Source organism: Scleropages formosus, chromosome 7 (genome assembly GCF_900964775.1).
Source record: "Scleropages formosus chromosome 7, fSclFor1.1, whole genome shotgun sequence".
Lineage (NCBI taxonomy): Eukaryota > Metazoa > Chordata > Actinopteri > Osteoglossiformes > Osteoglossidae > Scleropages > Scleropages formosus.
Window position 1 is genome coordinate 15,548,716 of NC_041812.1, and position 21,557 is coordinate 15,570,272.

General features: G+C 41.1%; 1 protein-coding gene across 2 annotated transcripts in view; it reads left to right on the forward strand.

Moving 5' to 3' along the window:
* The first annotated feature begins 20,534 nt into the window (after window positions 1–20,534).
* LOC108926537 (NT-3 growth factor receptor-like) overlaps window positions 20,535–21,557 on the forward strand; it is a 154,113-nt gene continuing 153,090 nt past the window's right edge. For both annotated transcript variants that reach the window (XM_018739265.2, XM_018739266.2), the window contains exon 1: window positions 20,535–21,221. In XM_018739265.2, the coding sequence (XP_018594781.1) occupies window positions 20,977–21,221 (245 nt within the window). In that variant the 5' untranslated portion in view covers window positions 20,535–20,976. The remainder of the gene's footprint in view (window positions 21,222–21,557) is intronic.

The window sequence follows — 21,557 nt, forward strand, 5'->3', positions numbered from 1 at the left end:
TAATAAAATAATAGGCACCACATCACTGCAGCTTTGAAGTTTAGATCATTTTCAGCTGTCTGAACATTTAATCACTGATGTCTGTGACGTTAAACTGCTTAAACTGTTGAGTTCTATAGGAATTGGGCAATTATGAAATTTAAGGAAATTGTTAAAATGTGCACATCTCTTTTTAGATGTTTAACTTTTCAATTTGTCAGTCGTACATTTCTTCATTTAGCTGACACTTTTCTCCAAAGTGACTTACAATGTTAAGGTTACAGTTATTACAAGCTTACAATTATTTACCCATTACATACAGCTGGGTAATTTTACTGGAGCAATTTAGGGTAAGTAATCTGATAAAGTTTTATGCAGTTACTTGCATAATGTACATTGATTCATTGATTCATATGGCAGAAAGTGACTAACTGTACTTAAGAATCACACATCTGCATCTAAGTCTCTCTTTCTGGTAATGTAATGCACACATTGTATTTTCTATGAGATGTATGTTACTTTGGAGAAAAACATCCACTAAATGAATGAATGCAAGTACCTTGCTCAAGGGTACTACAGCCAGAAATGGGGACTGACCTTGTAACCTTTGGATCTGAAGGCAGTAACACTAACCACTATATTATCAGCTGTCCAGTTTGCTGCAAGAGTTCAAATGGAGTGTAATCAAATGCTGCACAATCCAATATTTATGGCAAAAAATGTGAGGCATCCTCTCATTAATTTTAGGCCAAATAAAGAGAAGTACTGTACTTTCTGTCAGTGTGGTGTACATTTCTTCATTTAGCTGACACTTTTCTCCAAAATGACTTACAACATTAACACACACACACATTTTCAGAACTGCTTGTCCCATACGGGGTCGCGGGGAACCGGAGCCTACCCGGTAACACAGGGCGTAAGGCTGGAGGGGGAGGGGACACACCCAGGACGGGACGCCAGTCCATCGCAAGGCACCCCAAGTGGGACTCGAACCCCAGACCCACCGGAGAGCAGGACTGTGGTCCAACACACTGCGCCACCACACCCCCTTCCAATTTACAGCATTAAGCTACTTACATTTGTTTACCCATTTATACAACTAGGTAATATTGCTGGCATAATTTAGGGTAAGTATCTTGCTCAGGAGTACTACAGCTAGAGGCAGGAATCAAGCCTGTGACTTTGGGGTCCAAGAGCGAACCCTTATCTTACTTGCTGCTGGCTTACTCCACTTTATAATGATCACAGTAAGGTTTTTTCACTACCTTACTCAAGCACAGATGTTTGTGAGAAATCAGTGAGTAGTGTTTTTCTAATCGGACAGAACTGCTGAACTCAGGGTGTTGGACATGTTAGCCCATCTAATGTCAAAATTTGAGTTTTGTCAAAGTAATTATTTATAGAATGCAAGTCTCACATGATGGGGGGCGTGGTGATGCAGTGGGTCTGGGGTTCAAATCCCGCTTGGGGTGCCTTGCGACGGACTGGCGTCCCGTCCTGGGTGTGTCCCCTCCCCCTCCGGCCTTATGCCCTGTGTTGCCGGGTAGGCTCCGGTTCCCTGCGACCCTGTATTTGACAAGCGGTTAGAGAAAATGTGTGTGTGTGTGCAAGTCTCACATTAAATGGTGTAGAAAATGTAATTTTTTGATTTCATGTTTTTCCCTGATTTTTTTTCCTGTCAAAAAAGTCAGAATATTAACAGTGACTTCAAACTGTAATTTTAAAATGAAAAGCCAGATTATTCAAATGAAAGTAAATGTCAGAGATACAGGACCTGACTTACTTAAGGTATATAAAAAGGGAACTCTATAATTAGCTACTCTTTGGATTCTGAATTTTAGACAAAATTTTAATATTGGTACTTATTTAATCAATGCGTCCTTCCATCTTTTTTTCAGATGCTGGCCATAATTTATTATTTGGAAAGACATAGCAATCATATTACTGAGACCGTTGCGCTGCTCTCCTGAGTTATCATCTTGCAGCAGATGCTTAATCATTCATTAGGAGCATATTAATTGCTGGCTGAATTTTGATTAGGTAAAAACAGAGCTCTAGTGCAACTGACATCTTGAAACGTGGTGTCAGCTTCCTCTGACTCCGGTGTTCACAGAAGTTGAGTCAGTGGTAACCAGAGCATACTATATCGTTTGCAGAGTTTTATGGTGTGGTAGAGTGGTGTTAATGTACAATAAAGAATTCATGTTTTCTTAAGGATTACTACTAATTTTCTTTACAGTTTGTAATCCACAATAGAATTTACCGCACCATTACTGCATTTGAGTAATTGATAGTGGTTAGGCAAAACACCCAGTTAAAGCTGATGTGGACTGTGCTACTGGGCCCACTTCATGGCATTTGAGGTACTCTATGTGTCTGCCACATCCACCTTCTCCAACTTCACCTGACCCAGCAATCCATTTTCGACTGGTGATGCAACAACAACAAGCAAATGGCTTTCTACTCTGTCATTTATAAATGTTCACATTAAACAAGGTTGTGGGTCATGTAATGGCTTTGAACCATTGTTCTTCAGCGTAGGGGGTGTTGCGGCACAGTGGGGTGGACCGGGTCCTGCTCTCTGTTGGATCTGGAGTTCGAGTCCTGCTTGGGGTGCCTTGCGACGGGCTGGCGTTCCATCCTGGGTGTGTCCCCTCTCCCTCCAGCCCTTTGCCCTGTGTTGCCAGGTTAGGCTCTGTGACCCCGTATGGGATAAGCGGTTCAGACAGTGTGTGTGTCTCTTCAGTGTAGGTTTCTTAGTGTGAATCCTGCTCCTGCTGTACAACCACAGAGGAAGGAATTTGCTACGAATTACTCCAATATGCAAACCCTCCTATGTGAACAAGTGTAAGTCACTTTGGATAAAGGTATCAATCAAGTAAAAAAAAATTATAATAAACAAGGCAGGATTCAGATATTACTTGGTATGTATACCATTTTTATCAGTAGACATTTCTCAGAGTGAAAACTGCATTATTGCACAATATTCTTACAACTCTTTTCCTTTGTCACCATAGAAAACTCCATTCTGTCTTCTGCATGCAAATACTGTACTACTGTATATCTGCTTTAGTTGAAACATCAGACATGATATGCTTTAATGGAATGGACACACAGACTACACATAGGAGTTGGTGCATTGTAATGTACATTTTGTTCCCACAGACACCGTAAGAGTTTATTCAGTGATTTACAGAATGTTCTCAGAACTTGTGAAGCAGTCCCAAACACACCGTCAGCTCTGCTGCACAGAAACAATATATGTGTATTTTTTCATTCTGAGAGTGCAAAATTAATGGCAATGGATATAGGTGTCATTCTGAGGTTGAAGTGAGGCGCTGATGATGCACAGGACACTTTCCACCTGTGGCTGACATATGGGCCGCTATGGCATGTCACAGCATTCACTAAAAAGGCCCAGAAAAAAGACTTATAAAAAAGCAAACTATATTCAGATGAAAGGGCAGAAGCTGACTGTGTTTGTGTAGCCTTCTGTCAGCTGCCAGTTGCTCAAGGGTTTGAGAAGTTCCTGTTGGCACTCTGCTCTATGCCCCATTCCTGGGGCTTGGAGGGAGAAGGGGAGAGGCTGTGCCCTGTGCCCTGAAGATCTAGTGCTACAGCACATTCATTTCTCCTTTAGCCATAAATCGAGTTGTCACTAATGAGCCACACAGATGGATATATATATTACATATACACACACACATACACCCTGTACAGAAGAAAGGAAGAAGGGATACAACACTCTTCACTGACATGAGTACTGCTAAGGTGAGTACCTCCACCAAAAAAAATGTATTGACAACAAATCTGTGCATACTTAATTAAAACCAGCACAGGAAAGAAAAGAGGAGGTATGGTGCACAGAAAAGGTTTATACCAAACTGCCTCTAGCAGGTGATCTGGCAATGATGCCTCCTGGGTACAATCCACACCTGCTTATTTTAGCAGCATGAAGTCCTCTACCCTTGGGCCAAAAAATGATCAAACTGGAAAAATCTTCAAAACCTATCAAAGCCACTTTGCCTGACACTAACTAAAAAGTTCTGCATTGTCCCAATGTTAGCAAGTCCAAAGTCATTGTAGTGAGAACTCAAAGAAATATATATTTATATTCTTTGCACTTTTTAACCTCTCCATCTGAAACTGACTGCAGGCTGTTTGGCTTATAACAGATCAGAGGCAGTAGACATGGAACTGGACAATAAGCTTTCTTTTCTTGTTAACCATTTGAAGAGACGTACAGACAAACAGGGAGACACAGAAGAGTAAATTCTCTCTAAAACAACAAAAATTGTCATAGAAGCTATTAAATGTGCTTGGTGGCGCAGCGGGTTTGGCCGGGTCCCGCTTTCTGACATGTCTGGGGCTCGAGTCCTGCTTGGGTTGCCTTGCGATGGACTGGCGTCCTGTCCTGGGTGTGTCCCCTCCCCCTCCAGCCTTGTGCTCTGTGTTGCCGGGTTAGGCTCCGGCTCGCCGCATCTCCGCTTGGGATAAGTGGTTTTAGACAGTGTGTGTGTGTTATTAAATGTCACAGAACTTATACACCTGCAGTCTCATATGCAGAACTGAACCTAAAAAACTGTACCTTTGGGAGAGACTGAATTTGTATCTATGAACATAAACTTTGAAATGGTAACTTAAGACTATAATAGTAAAAGAGAAAAGTGAACTTGTAACACTGAATCCTTAATGCTGTGCCTGAAGGGTAAGATTTAGGTTCCTAATCCTCCTTTCAGGTCAAAGTTATATCTTCCACATACAATTCAACACTATCTCCTTTCTCAAGCTACTGCAGTCTTCTCATGTCCCAGTCAAGCAGAGTTTCTGCCATTCCTGGATTATCTGAGTCACTGCAACTCTTAGGTCAGTGTGGTCTCCTGCTCTCTCAGGTCAATGGCATCTGTAAAATCAATAAATGAAAAATGCATAGGCTTTGGTTGGACACAGTAGTGACGCTTGTATATCTTCACTTACCACTATACCATGCTAACTATAGTCTTCAACATTTTTAAAGTCTTTATCCAGGTGTAAAGTGTACTGAATCCATAAATGGCATCATTTCCATTTGTTCCTACTTCATGCCAAAGTGACAGTGTATCGCATGTTGCAATGGAGACACACCACGGCTATAGAAGAACTTCTGTTAGGTTCACGTGTCTCCAGCAACATTTACACATCCTCACATACTTCTTTCTTTAAAGTGTTCTTGCAGGTATGTGTAACGTGATGTCCCCTAAGTTGAGCCCATCCTTTGTGTACAGTATTTTCTGCTTTCTCAACAAAAATTCCAAACTATGATTCATGGTTCTCCAGTCCTATCGGACTCGACCTGTAACAGGCAGAGAAAGTGAAACACTGTTGGCTTAGCCGGTAATGAAACGTGGGCTCTGCCTGAGGTTCCACTGGAGAGTATTTCCTCTCTTTCAAGGCTCATCTTGTATATTGACTGCTGCTACCTATATTCCGTCCTCGAGCTCAAAAAGATGTATCCAGGGTGCAGTCTCACATCTCAGTCTCCTGCAGGAGATTTAAAAAAAAAAAATCAAGGCAGTGAAAATCTGTCCATGGAACAAGACTCTTTAACAGAATCAGACCTCAATCAAGGTCTCTTTGGGGAATGCTTTCTTTCCTAGAGACTGAAAAAAAGAAAAGTGACTCTTTCAGTTCCTGGTGGGTTTTTCAGTATCTGCTGTGAAAGAACAGACCTGCCACATCTCGTGCTCTCAATGGTGCTGGGAAGGAGTAGGACGAGATGCATTGCTCAGGACGTCTTGGTCTTTCCTTTGCAAGTCAGGAGGGTGCATTTTCAAGTACTCTGTCACTGAATTAAACCCTGCTAACACTAACACTTTCAAAACACATTTTAAACTTCAGCTTGAGTGGTTTCTCTGTAGCTTTATTAATTCTGAGCTGCTAAAAAGGTACAAAATGAGCTCAATTAGAGATGTCAACCATGTCCCTGTGCCAATGTATTGATTTTTTTGAAAGTGGCTGTGACTTGTGGGGCCCACTGGAGTGCAAACAATGTCGAAATTACCCACATGACCTTTGGAGCAGTCAGAGGCATGCAGAAGTGTATGTGGGTGAGTGTATGGGGTGGGTTAACACAGTTTCAGAACTGCCCTATAAAAGGAGATCTGCAGCAGGTTCTTTGTACATCCATATCTATCATTGGAATTCTTCTCCCTAGCATGGTGACTTACAATGTGTAAAAATCTCTCACTAGCTTGTCAGAATTGTTTTTCTCTTCTTCTCTCACACTCTTGCAGCTCAGATGCAGGCAATGGCCAACAAGCTCTTGCTGAGTCTCACACCGAGCATAATGACAAAGGCATAAACCGCCATTTGTTGCGCAAACTGTTGTGTAACAGAGAACACAATGTGATATAAAGAACTTTGTGCCAGCTTCAAATTAATATTATCCCGTACAAAGGTTTAAAATTCAGCCCACTTGTGAAATTATAAAAATGAGAGCAATTCTTATTAAAGAAGACTCTGTGAAGTCACTGTTCAAGCTTGTGTGTTTCAGTGCAAGTTTTATTGAATCGCCTTTGACAGAAAATGTGAAATAGCATCTGACTTTGAAGACCTTCCTTTTGAGAGAAGAGAGAAGACACAAGTAGGGCAACAGCATGTAGAAAGAAAGTCTTGGAAAAAAGAAAAGGTAATGGATATTTTTACACCTTGTTAATTTGAAAAATCCACATCCTGCTCCCCTTCTGCCTTATTAAAATCTCTGAATCTACTGTTACTTAATTAAACCTTAAATAGACTCCAAAGATAAATTAAACCTCCCTCCTCTTCTACACCTCAAATCAAGGTCTGATTAATCAATTCCCAATCAATGATGACGGGACAGTGGCCATAATGTATCATTTAGCTGAAGACTTTCACCACCCCCCGAAGGAAGATTTTTTAAGTGAAGGTCATCAACAATAATCTGTAATCTCACAGGTGGATGTGGTGTCCTGGGAGGTGCCTTGGACCTTTAATATTGAGCTGGTTTGTTATCTTGGCTTTACCAAAGAGAGCTGGCATCCTGCTATTTGCCTTAATCTCAAGGTCTGCACCCCAGGAGCTCCACAGACCAGGCATACAGTGGAGTTTGGCCTCCTTAAAACTCAGCAGTTTTAGCAAATTGGTAATTACTAGCAATCTAATGTAAATCTGCTTTGCATCAGTTTAAAGACAGGTTCATTGGCCTCACATTTATTTATTTTGCTGATGCTTTTTAATCCAAAGCAACTTTCAGTATTAAACTACTTATAGTGATGTGTAGCTGGACATTTTTTACTGGAGCTATTTTTGCATAAGTGCTTTACTCAAGGGTATGATAGCAAGAGAGGGGATTCAAACCTTGGTCCTTCAAGTCTAAAATCATCTTTAACCACTCTGCTACCTGCTGACCCCAGCTGTGAGAAAACTCCTTTAATGCATACATATCTTCCACTTTAGTTAGTTACATTTTCTCTGAAATGCATCACTGGGGAGGCAGAAGAAGAAAGTTTACTGCAGTGAAGCTGCTGTAATATACAGAGTACGTATATGGAATATTTAATCATATTACCTACCTCTACTCTTTCTTTTATAACAAAAATCATATCCTAGCCTTCACACATCTGACCTCACTCACATAATAAGTTTTTTCTTTTCAAGACTTCCTGTTTTTTCAAGTTGTCTGCGGAGCTCTAGCCGAGCACAGGTGTGCAAACTTACTGATACGTTGATGGAGATAAACACATATCACTCAAAGAAGTGTCATTGATGTAAAAAAAATCCTTTATCTCAAAACTGCAGTGTACAATCTCATGTAGTCAACTGTGGTGGTCAAACCGAAGAGAACATTTCAGAAAGTTGAGAATGTTCATGTGGTGGAGGAGATAAAATGGGTGTCCCTGGGCTTTGGGAGCAAGCTGGTCAGTCTGGAAAAAATGTATCTTGAGGCTTTCCACTGGGTTCACTTTGACCTGGTTCTGCTCAGATGCCTTTTCTGGTCCTACGACTTTGGTCCTACTTTCCTCCTGCACAAAGTTCCTCTGCCACCCTCCTATCTTCAGCCTGTATCATATTTCACAGAGGTGGATCTTCCCAATCTGCAACTGCACTTTCGTTGACTATAAAAAAGACTGCTTTTTTTCTGACTATGCTTTCAAAACATTAAACACAAAGTCATGGTCTATGAATAAAAATGGGAGATTGTATTGTCGGTAGCTCTATAGTCCTGTTTTTTTTTTTTACTCCTCCTTTTCTTCATTTATGACAGTTTCTGTGGAGACATCTGGAGATCCTGTGCACAATAGACTGTCCCTAAACTATAAGATCCTTTTCTCTCAGGTTGGGTCCCAGAGGAGTAAGGCTAGATCTCACTCAATGTATTTCTCCCCTCTGATAATTTTGTAAGTAGACAGGGTAACCTTTTGAGCTGTATATTTTTATGGCTATACCAAAAATCTAAAGTGTCCAATCCATCGTACAGCATTTTTTTCTCTGACAGTATTCTGTTGTGTTTATCCATGCAAGAGTGCTTTATGTGCAAAGACAGGATGGTTATATTTGGCAGTGCTGTCTTGAATTTTTCCTCAGTACTTCCTTAAATTATTTCATTGTAATAATTCTTTATACAATCATCTCAGTGGAACTTAAAGTATATGAATTTATCTTTCAGCAACTTTAAAATGCACATATTAAGAGCTTTACAGATTTAAAAAAATGCATCTTGTCCTTTGCTGTTGTCATACTGCTACATCACAGTGATAAAAAATAAACTGTGATGTCACATATTCTGCATTTGCTGACATGGCCTCCAAGCACTTTTTATATTGTTGTTGGATTGTAGTTTCATTATGGCAACAAGGACAGTCCACGTAAACCTGCAATCAAAGCAATGGAGGCCAAATCCCACAAAAATGAAAAGAATTCTAAATATAAGGGATGAGTAGATGTAGGAGGACAGGTGTATTTTCAAGGCCACACCTGGAATAAGGCAGCTAAGTCACATTATACTCTCTCTGTCAACATGGTAAATGCTTTAGTCAACAGTTCAACACATGGAAATGTACATAAATAACTTAATTAAACCTATTAAAATAATATAACAAATGCAGTGGCACAACTAGTACACGGAATGATAAACAGTAGATAAAGAACAATATTTTTCTGTAGAATATTACTATTGAGGAAGGGGGTGCGGTGGGTTGGACTGGGTCCTGCTCTCCAGGGGGTCTGGGGTTCGAGTCCTGCTTGGGGTGCCTTGTGATGGACTGGCGTCCTGTCCTGGGTGCATCCCCTCCCCCCTCTAGCCTTACGCCCTGAGTTGCTGGGTTAGGCTCCGGTTCTCTACGACCCTGTATGGGACAAGTGGTTCAGAAAATGTGTGTGTGTATTACTATTGAAAGGGTCTTTACTTTTCTTCCTCTTCTGGAGAAAAACACACACACACACACACACACACACACACACACACACACACACACACTTTCAGAACCGCATGTCCCAGGGAACCGGAGCCTACCCGGTAACACAGGGCGTAAGGCCGGAGGGGGAAGGGGACACACCTTGGACGGGACACCAGTCCACCACAAGGCACCCCCAGCAGGATTCAAACCCCAGACCCACTGGAGAGCAGGACTGTGGTCCAATCCACTGCACCACCGCACCCCCCAACTATGAAACAAGTGGAAGAAATTGGCAAACATTAATACAAAATTTAAAATTTTAACAGCTTTTTGTTTCAAAGAAGTTCCTTTCCCTCTTCTCCTTTCTTCCTGTCCTTGGTATCATAGTGGTTATAGCTGCTGCCTTTGAGCCTGAAAGTTGCAGGTTTAAATCCCACTCTGGTTGCAGTACCCTTGAGCAAGGTGCTTACCCTAAATTACTATAGTAAAAATTATCCAGCTGGGTAAATAATTATAAGTAGCTTGACTGTAAGCTGCTTTATAGAAAAGAGTGAGCTAAATGACTAAATGTAATATCTGGTGTAAAATGGAGGTGTGGCATTCACTGAAGATGGCATTGGCCATCCAGTCACTCATATTACTGAATGCCTCACCATTTCTGTTTTTGTCCCTGAGCTGCAGTACCATTTTGTCTTGCCATGTAGTAAAGCCGTTAAAATATCTCTTTTGTCTACTGTTCTTTCCTGGATGTGGAAGAATACTCCTCTTGAGAGCTCAACAGTAGTACTTCCATGCTGGTCCTGCCCTCTCCCGTCCCATTTTCTTGCAGAGGCACACTCCGTTCCACATGCTGGGCTTGCTGTCAGTGTGGTTTTTTGCCTTGAATGGTTCTTTCTCCCACGCCATCCCCTCTGCTCGGTAGGAGTCAGAGTAGGTGGCAGGATGCCATAGAATGGATTACTGACCTTCATATGAGCAGTTTTACCCAACACCAACATTCCCTACTAGCCTGCTTCTTTTGCCTGCCATGAACAGAACTGCGATTGGCAGGCAGACAGAAACAACAGTGAGGGAGAGGTGTTGAGAGGAGTCTTTGCGGGTGTTAACTTTGTTCTCTGCAGGGGTGACACAGACACGTGGAGGATTACACAGCCAGGTGAAGGGTGTCATGGACAACAGGGTCACAGAGAAGTAGCTGTTACACAGCCATCCAGAAACCAGAAAAGTCCCATGAACTCTGTAACTAAAAAACTCATGGGAGCACCGCATAGCAACACACCCTGTTACCATATTTATTAAAATTTATTAAACATTCACAATTTAAGTAATTTGCATGTATTTACAGTAATCACTGAAGTGCTCATCTGTGTCTTTAGCATACATTTACTTTCATGGCTGCATTTCAAACTATTGCTTTGGTTAGAAGCCAGTTTGTTAGAAACTAGTTAAAAACTATTTGAACGATTGTTTCAACAAATGAAACAAATGAGCAGAAGGTATAGTGGAAATAATGAGGAAGGACTACGGGAGGGGGGGGCACTTTGCTTTGTTTTCAGCAGATTTGGTGAGCACAAGTGAAAGACTTTGAATTAAGAAGTCCAAACGTGACAAATTATATTTGATCCTAGACACTGGTGATATTAACTGCATCAAGTCAACCTTCAGTGTACAGTATCTGTCAAAATGACATGTATGCCTACTTGGGCAAAAAACACAGAAAGTAGTGGTTTCAGCAGTGGACTAGTGATTCAGAATCGATATGTCCGGGAAATATTCATCCCGCTAATATATGTAAGGTACAGAGCAGCACTGGCTTATGAGTTGTGCTTGTGTCATTCCCACTGTTCATTGTAGAGAAGGCAGGGTCATAATCTAGGGTTGCTTTGCTGCTGGCAGAGTTCATAATTGTTACCATTTTCATGGCAGTCCCAACCAGCATGACTATGAGAGCATTTCACCAGGCCTGCCATTCTACCAGGATTAAAGCTATTTGGGTAGTCCTTCATTCTTCAGCAATATAATAACTTGAAACACACCTCAAAGTTGTGGACAAATGGCCTGAGAAGGAATGAAAGGGAAAGTCAAATTAATTACGTGGCTAGAAACCATAATTTTTTGAAGAAAAGTTTTTTCATTAGGGTTGAGGGTGCAGCGGCGCAGTGGGTTTGGCCAGGTCCTGCTCTCTAGTGGGTCTGGGGTTTGAGTCCTGCTTGGGGTGCCTTGTGATGGACTGGCATCCCATCCTGGGTGTGTACCCTCCTCCTCCAGTCCCACTCCCTGTGTTGCTGGGTTAGGCTCAGGCTTGCTGCGACCCTGCTCAGGACAAGTGGCTTCAGTGAATGTGTATGTGTTTTTCATTAGATGTGCTCAGACTTTCGACTGATTATGTGAAATACAAAAACTGCCAGCCACTGAAAATATAGACAGACAGAGTTCAAACAGGATCAATGGGAAAATATGACTTCTGGCCAGGGGACATGTAGGGATCAAGCCAAACAAATATTCTCTCTCACACAAAAACACACAAAATAACAGAGACAAACTCCTGCTCACAACCCACATATGTATTTATCCATTTGACCATGATTTTTCACTCTCAAAATGAACAAAGTTGCCTACTCTTCATTTGATTATTCACTACAAAGCCTATAATATAGATCAACTAACCTTTCATTATCTTGCCCTCTCAGAGAACAGTTTGCATGATGAATGGGACATTGATGTCAGCTAGAATCATTGTACGAGGAACATGAAAAACATTGAATGGTAAATAAATGACAAATTACACAAATGTTCATGAAGGACATTTATCTCCTGGGAACATTTTTAGTGCTCTAAATGACATATTCAATGTAATACAATTATTGTCATGTCTTAGAGTGATGTCCTGTACTATATCTATCTCTGTGAATTATAGTCATACAGCTATCTAGAACTAAAAGAAGGTTTTAAAACACATTTTCAAGAAGATAGATATAAAACATTTTAAACTCGTACTGTATTATATCTACTTAAGAATGTAGCTAATGACATTATGTTATGACAAATGTATTGATTTTTACATAGAAGGGATAATGAAATCCACTTTCCATGAGTTTCAGCTGAATATCACCAGTATTTCATCTGATGATTAATGAAAACAAACAACAGATTCTGTTCTACAGAGCAGTCAACATGTAGTCTATAAATGTTTAAAAAATTCTAATTGTATTGTTTTTGATAAACCCAACTCTCCACATTGTACTGCAGCTTTGTGCAGTCAATAATTTAGAGACACCAGTTATGGTGTACGATGTGGTATTACACAGATAAACAAGGAAAATAAGTTTATTTTCGGCTTTTTTCTTTGTCCTTGCTCTTAACTGTGTATTATTATTGTTGCTGTTGTTGTTGTTGTTGCTACTATTTTTACTAAAGGTTGCTTGTGTCATCTCAGAGTGTATGTTGTTCCTCCACACAGAGACACCAGGCTGGAAAGGTAGTATGGATAAAAGAAGTGAACTGAAAGTACAAATTAAACAGCAACTGTTTGAGGGACACCTAATGGGTAGATTTAACAAAATAAAGCATTGACTTTTCTTTATTCAGTGTTATCACTTGGTTGTTTCATCTTGATCACCCTGCTTCCTTAACTGGGCAGCCAAACCAAATCATCTCAAGAGAAAATTTGTGCCCTTGCTCAATGTTGAATTTTTCGTCATGAGTATTATACTGTCTAGAACCATTACTTTGAGTCAATTTTCTGGATTGACTGTTTGTGTTTAACTATCACCAGAGGTGAACCGACACAGCTGTGAGTACATGTCAGATGTTTAAATGATGTTCTCCAGATGGTTACCTTGTTTTCAATTCACCTCTGTTGCCACCACATATTTCAGAAGGGATGTTGAAACACACACACACACACACACACACACACACACACACACACACACACACACACACACACACAATGTCTACAATAGCTTCTCCCAAGCAGAGTCACGGCAAACTGGAGCCTAACCAGGCAACACAGGACACAAGGCTGGAAGGGGGAGGGGGACACACTGGACGGGACATCAGTCCACCGCAAGGCACCCCCAGCAGGACTCAAACCCCAGACCCACCACAGAGTGGGCCCCGGCCAAAGTCACTGCACCACCGAGCCCCCCAATATAGAAAAAGATGACGAAAATTTTTGGTTTCAAGAACTGCTGAATTTCAATGAACAACACTATGTGACTGTTAGATACACTACTGGTTTGTCAGACAAACATGTAATACTACTGATCTTAACATTCCCTAGGAACTTTCCAAAGGCATTTTCCAAGGTGTATTACATACATCTAGTTATTCACGCTTATTGAAGTAAATAGACTAGTAACTGTACTTGTAGACCAGTAGAGGTAATCTAAGAGGTACAGGTGAATCATAATCAGTGTTTATGTATTGGATGATATGTGAATGATAATTGCATACTCATAGTTAGGATTATGGGTTGATGCTGGATTTCTAAAATAAATACAGTAAGTAAGGCATTTAATTATTGGATATAATAAATGTATCAGTGTATCAAGTTTTTTGATCTAGGCAGTTCATGATGTACTTTCAGCTCCATCTAACCTATTCAGCCGAGGGAAAGTGTTAAGGTGTAAAACGTGAAAGGACCAGTCTTTGGTGCCATGACCAGGTTCTCAAAGCTATAATGGAGTCCATTGGTGTGATGATCTCACACAGTAGGACCTGCCAGCTGGCAAGGAAAGCCATATCATTTGTCAGGGAGGGCGAAGGAGTAAACCGCTATCAAGAACCATCTTGGCCTTTTGGGGACAGCATGGAAACTGACATGATGGTCAATTTATGAAGAAAACTTCCAGCTATCAGACACTGAGGTCTTTATGAAGCCTCTAGATATGTTGTCTTATTGGGGTGTAGAGTCCCATGGGAAGAACAAATGGAGGAGGCCAGTGAGAGAAAGAAGATGAAGTACAAAATGCTGGTTGAAAACTTCCACTCAGAAGGTTCAAAGGAAAGAAATATGCCCATTGAAGTAGGTTGCAGAGACTTTGCACTGTATAGAAGTTACATTGTGTTGGACATCACAGGCAGTCAGAGGGGAAAGACCATTAAAGCTGTGACTAAGGGTACAGAGAAGGCATCTAAATGGCTGTGGATCAAGAAAAGTGAACTGTGGATTCAAGGTAGTGCTACCTGGAAATGGTCTATGGTCTAAAAAACCCTGGTTGGGCTCTTTGGGCAAGTGTGACTGATGCTGAAACACCCTAAACATCCATTGATGCCATGTGACTTCAGTGATGACATGTCCTGGTGCATCATAAGATGTGCACAATAAATGTTGTTACAACCTTTTGTGCTGCAAAAATCTTGCATTTTCTTACTTTGAGTTCACAAAAATACATTTTTATATTTAAGTTGTAATAAAAAAATCAAAAAGAAGGGATTCCAGTATTGTGACTGTCACTGTCCTGCAGTTTTTTCTTGGCAGCACAATGTTTTTAGATGTGTAGTTGAGCATTTAACTTGTTTCTCATTAACAGGAAACCTCTGTTGGTTACACTGGCAGACTTGTGGCTGACAGATGGTCCTGGTTCCCCACACTGTCAAGCAGACCCTCTGCCCTGCGGCTCTGGAAGCTCTTCCCTATGCTTCTTGGAGGATGAGCAGGGAAAGGGATGGGGCAGGTCAGTGCTTCCAGTTTTAGTGTGGAAGATATACACAGTGATCCTTTTGATTGGTGTGTGAGGAGGTTTACAAGAAACACTTGTTGTGTTGGGCAGGTAGCAAAGACCCTTATGTTGTTTGTTGCCAAGTGGCTGTGGGTAATTCACTGTCAGGAACATAAGCAATGGTTAGACATGAAACAGATGCCAAATATTTGCTTGGTTAAATCCTGAAGACTGGGGTCTTGAGTCTGTTTTCCTAAGCCAGGTGTACATCTGTGACATCAACAAATTAAATGACTGGTAGAACCTTGTTATGACTGTTAGCCATGTTCAAGATAATGGCTGATTTAACAGCTATCTGATTTATAGTGTAACAATGCTATGGCTACTGAGCTAAATGAATTGGTTAATGAAAATGCATTGTTTGGGAACCTGCTCCCCTGTCATTCATTTTGTTCTGGAGTGGTGCTTTGTAAATTGACAAAAGGTAAGTGATGATCATGTCCATTATGTTAAGAGATGTTTTGATAGCATTAACCTAGCATGAGATTATACGAATTGCTCTTAATTGACAATATAAATTGCATTAAATTGCATATAATTTATTCATGACACAACTCTGGTTTACTTTGTGCTATTAATGCATTTAAGGCTGATCAGCCAATACACGTTGATGTTTTCAGCTAAATATGGATGACAAGCAAGGCCAAGAATACATTGTTCTGTGAAAAGTTTAAAATGGACCAGCATTTTACTTCTGAATGGGTGGTGCGGGGGGCTTAGCCAGGGCCTGCTCTGTGTTGGGTCTGGGGTTTGAGTCCCGCTTGGGGTGCCTTGCAACAGATTGATGTCCCGTATGGGGTGTGCTCCTTCCCCCCTCAGCCCTGCACCCTGCATTGCCGGGCTAGGCTCTGGCTCGCCGGGACAAGTGGTTGTGGTCATTTTGTGTGTGTTTACTTCTGAAAGAAAGTTGCTTTCATTACCAGTTTAGATTTTAACACCTGTATTTTCAGTGTACACAATAAACCACTGCTAAAGGTTCTACCACAGCACACATTATGGTATTTAGCAGTTAACTGAATACTTTTGATGACAGTGAAAATATTTATTACTTTATATTAAACTGATCATTCCACATTGTTTTTCACCATGCTTGATAGGGATCTAGTGTCCTCTCTCTGATAGAGCTGTCCATGGTGCTGATTTCAAACTACTTTCAAAGGTGCTAATAAATCAGTAGGGATTTAACAGATTTATAAATATGCAGATTTATGTATATTTAGCATAATTCAGATGTGGTGTTACAACATCCAGTTCAGATACAAAATGAATTTCTTTCATTGTTTCTTAGTTTCTTAAATGCTTGTCCGTTTTAATGCATTTAATAAAGTTCATTTTCTAATTAAATACCTCTGGAAAAATGATGTCCAACAGAGAATCTGAAATCACCCATTATACAAGTGGAATGCACACAATCCTGTGCTTCAAAGGTCATAGGCTTAATGATTCATAAGGACTGATAATCAAAATATGGAATGTAACATCCAAATGAATGAGTATATTACAATAAGGGCATGTGTCTGTTAAGCCTTTCTCTACAGAATAAACTAGACAGATTCTTCCCATTTTTTTTAATATAAATAAATTGTGTATAAGCCATTCATGTGATATGTGCCTCTCTTAAACCAGTATACAGAATAAAGCATTCTGTATTTCCTTTGGGGGGCGCAGTGGGTTTGGCTGGGTCCTGCTCTCTGGTGGGTCTGGGGTTCAAGTCCCGGTTGGGGTGCCCTGTGACGGAATAGAGTCCTGCCCTGGGTGTGTCCCCTACCCCCGTGTTGCCGGGATAGGCTCTGGCTTGCTGCAGCCCTGCTTGGGACAAGCAGCTTCAGCCGATGTGTGTGTGTGTGTGTGTGTGTGTGTGTGTGTGTATTTCCTTTCGCGCCCGAATTCCGTTTTCACTTGCCTCAGGAGCCTAGGTATTTGCAAGACTGGTTTAGTTGTCATTATTTCCCCTCACTCTGTTGATTTCCAACAACACAATCCCTCTCCAGAGCCTCTCAGTGTGTGCCACCCACCCCCAGCTGCAAGCTGGTGGCAGACATGACCAGCTCTTGCCAGCAGTATGTCTCTGTGTGCTTTCAGGTCCTTCTTAATGCATTTGTCATTTTGTTGAGTGTCTAAGAAATTTAACAAGAGAACTCCCTGTAGCCCAGTACACAAAGCCAAACAACAAACATTATCCTTGTTTTGCTGTGCCTTATGCTAGACCTCTTTTTTCTTTTCAAAAGAAAGGAAATAGGCTCTTTAAGCCAAAGGCTATAAATTTACCTTTGTATGTTCTTTTAATGATCTCCTCTTTACTCTTATCATATCTTGGTTGTGGTGGTGTGGCGGGTTTGGCTGGTGCCTGCTATGGGGCGGGTCTGGCGTTCAAGCCCCGCTTGGGGTGCCTTGCGACGGAATGGTATCCCGTTCTGGGTGTGTCCCTTTGGCCTTGTGCCCTGTGTTGCTGGGTAGGCTCTGGCTCAGGGCAAGTGGATGTTGACGTTGGTTGGTTGTGGTGTTACAGCAATTCATTTTATACTTTGCAAAATTTGAATGCATTTAATCAAAAATAAACAATGACCAATTTTTATTTTGTTTGCTGTATTCTTCTGAAATGTACTACCTTTGGCACCTCTAACTGGTCTGAACTGTATTAACAAACGGAAAAAAAAGAAAAAAACGGTGAACACTAATAGTGTTAATTCCTAATGCAGGCCTTAAGAGAATATTTACTAGTAATAAACAAAAACACACTAAAGACCTCAGGAATCCAGTTAAAGCATTCCCGGCTTGCTTACATTTAGCTGTTCCTACTTATTTGTCAGCAAGCAAGATGTGAATTATTTCCTTGCATATGCTAAAGTATTCTTTAATGCTTTATACCTACAGATGTGCTACACTGGGTGTTAATTTCTATGTGCTTTATCGATTGTGAGGCCCTTGGAAGCAACACTTTGTAATTACAATGAGAGGCTGCTTCTATCCCTTAACCTCTCTCTCACGAACAGGTGCAAGAGAAAATTACACACAAGCATTTTCATGAGATTATCTTGTTTTTACCATAAATATTTTGTACCTGTGACCAATGTGTAAAAAAAAACATATTGTTCATACCATAATCCCTTTAGTAATTAATAATACTATATCATCATAATCAGCAAAAAAGTCAGCATTCTTTTGTGCATTCAGTTAGCAATGGCCTAACATTTAGATAAAATGTGGTACTCTCCATACACTTCATACATTCAATTGTATCCCAGAAAATGTCATTGCACTGAATGTGTAAACCATCTCCAGAAAAAATGAAAAAATGCACTGTTACACACACACATTTTCCAAACCGCTTGTCCCATACGGGGTCGCGGGGAACCGGAGCCTACCCGGCAACACAGGGCATAAGGCCGGAGGGGGAGGGGGCACACCCAGGACAGGACGCCAGGCCGTCGCAAGGCACCCCAAGCGGGACTCGAACCCCAGACCCACTGGAGAGCAGGACCCGGTCCAACCCACTGCGCCACCCTCTGTGCACTGTTACAGAAAAAACAAAATCATATGCCACCTCACTGAAAACTCCCTAAAAATGATTTAACTTTAGAAAGTGAACCCTGTAATTCCCCACAAACAAATACCCTTACTACTTGTTCAGATATTCTCCTGACATTTGAAATGGTGTGTGATCTTATTGGAGGCTCATGTAACTGTAGTTATGTACCTCCTGTAGTTATGATCATATGTAAGGGAATCATAAATGTTCAGTAATATTTACAGAGGGTTGTTAACATGCAGCTAATAATAATAATAAAAACAACTCTGTACATTTACTTTCTGTATTTATTTCTCTGTTAATAGCCATATTTTGTTCTTGGAACTAGACTCTGCTTTATGATTTCTTCCTCACAAAGGAAAATAATTTACATTTTTTAAATACTATAAATTAATTAATTACAAAAATCTATAAACTGTAATAAAATTACATGTTTTTGAATGTGTCCTGTGTATTTGTAATTTAAAAACTACACATTTGTGCTGGCTACATAAGGACAAAACTCCCTACAGAGGTTTAATCTTGTGAAATCAAGATAAGCAACACATCCGTTTTTCTGTCTAAACTGATTCAGCATTCCTAAGTGGTTTATGTTAAATACTCAGATCTCAAATTCCAGTGTTAATTAATCAGTTTATTTTGGACAAAATAAGCCCTTCTCTCTAGCAAAGTTCAGAATTACGCAACAAAAAGTCAAAATTTGCCCTTTTCTCTGCACTCAGCACACTGTAAAGTGCTACGAGCTTTGAGTCAAATAGTAATTTCCTCTAAACTGGAATATGCTGTGTTTGCTATGACTAGATCAAGTCTGAGAACATTGCAAAACATATATTTGATACTAACTAAAAGCACCTGAGGTGTTGCAGACAGTTTAGTAACCGACAAAAACAAAGCAGAGAAAAACTGCAGAAAAAAAACTGTTATTCCACAAATTATTAACTTTAATGTAATTTTTTATACTGGAGATTAGTGATAAATGTCATAAGTTTTCTTCTTACATGATTTTACTTTAAGATATGTAATTAAATACCGTACATCCTATACACCTAAAAATATGTTACTTATCACTTCTATTACACGAAAAGGTCATTATCCCATATAACTTTAATTAATTCTGCCAATAAGGCGATTGGCACCCTCATTAATTAGATATTTATTAATTACATATTTATTTCCCTCATATGTTCCTGGGCATGTGACCCTCCTATTTACCCTCCTACTATGTTGACTTACAAAGATGTGGTTTATTTCCACTCATCTTAAGGTAGCAAGTGGATGATAAATACAACATACACCATCCGCTCGACAGAGCCGCAGTCTGTCAATATTACTCTGAATAAACATTCCATAAATCAAGTCATGCTCACTTTTCCCGGGATTATCCAACTCCAAGTTCCATGCGAGGCAGAATTCACTGACGGAGTAATTTGCGCAAAGCACTTCCTTCGCACGAGCAGGTCCAAGGCGGCTTTAAATCACAAAGCCCCCTGGCCCTGGGCAACTTAGGACTTTTGCTTCTTGCAGAAAGTGATCGTGGACACATCTCGCCTGAATTTGCCTCGACGCTGTCAGACTCCCGTGGGAGAGGAGGGGCATTTATTATATGCACATGATTTTCAGAATTTAAGTGTTTTATGGGTCCTTTTCATATTAATTAGTTATTACAGTGTTTTTTTTAAAAGTAAAATGTTTAGCTTTCTACGTAACGATTTTTGCCGATTTTTGTCATTAGGCTTATTGAATCGTATCATAGCGAAGTTTATGTGCTTAGCAGGTGAGACGCGGTTGCCACTCCGCCGTACTGTCACCGTACGCAAGTGTAGTGTGTACGTGTCCGTGTGGAACCTCCGCATGCTCCAGCGCTCTTTCTCATGCCGCCCGTGTCGTGCGCTGTGGTGCAGGTTTCTGTCAGTTTTAACTGTGCCCGGTAGGTGGGACTTGATGCTCGGCGCTCTCTCACACACACACACACACTGCACAGACCGACACACACACACACGCGCGCGCGCGCGCGCAGCCCCTCCACACTGCTGTCTCTGAGTCCCACAGCTGTCTGTGTGAACACACCACTCTCTAACCCCACACCATGCAGTCCAGAGAGGAGAACGGAGCCGACCTAACCATTTTTCACCCCCTTCTGCTGTAACTGGACTATTTTCTGCTTTGCCACTTTTTTTTTTTTTTTTTTTTTTTTTCCGTCTTCACAAAATCTCGGCGCTCGTTCGCTGTTAATTTGACACACCTGCACGAGCGTTAGCGCACGCGCGCACGGCCAGCATCGGCGCTCGCGTTTATACTGCTATCCTAACATAAGGACATCAGCCTCTTCTGCAGCCGTGGAAACATGGATGTATGGCTCTTCACACCCAGAATCTGCTGGTGGAGGGTACTGTTTCTCCTGAGCATCTTCCAGGACTATCTGAGCTCCATGCTGGACTGTCCGCCAAGCTGCAGCTGCTCTCCCACCGAGATCTACTGCAATAAGTCCGACAATGGGAAATTCTTCCCTCTTCTCGCTCTCCAGGAGACTGGAAGCAATGGTAATAACAGCAACAGCATCCAGGACCTGTTCAAGAACATCACGATCATGTAAGTCCTTACACCAAGTGTCACACCATGCGTGGGGTCCATGTCCTGCACAGCCCACTCACCCTCTCTCCACTAAAAAAAAAAAAGAAAAAAAAAATCACACTGGAACATCTCTGTTGATTAACTTAAAGCCTTAATTGCACCGCAAGCTTTCAAGCCCTCAAGTGGGCTCTCGGATGCCATGTATTGTCCAACGGGCAGATTTGCAGTTTTATTCCAGCGAGTTTATTGTGAGAGACTGCTATTCTTATAAATGTCATTTTCATAAATGCCACATTCGCTGCCTCTGCCTCCTTCTGGAGTGAGGCTGGATAAATAGACCTGTTGGTGAAATGG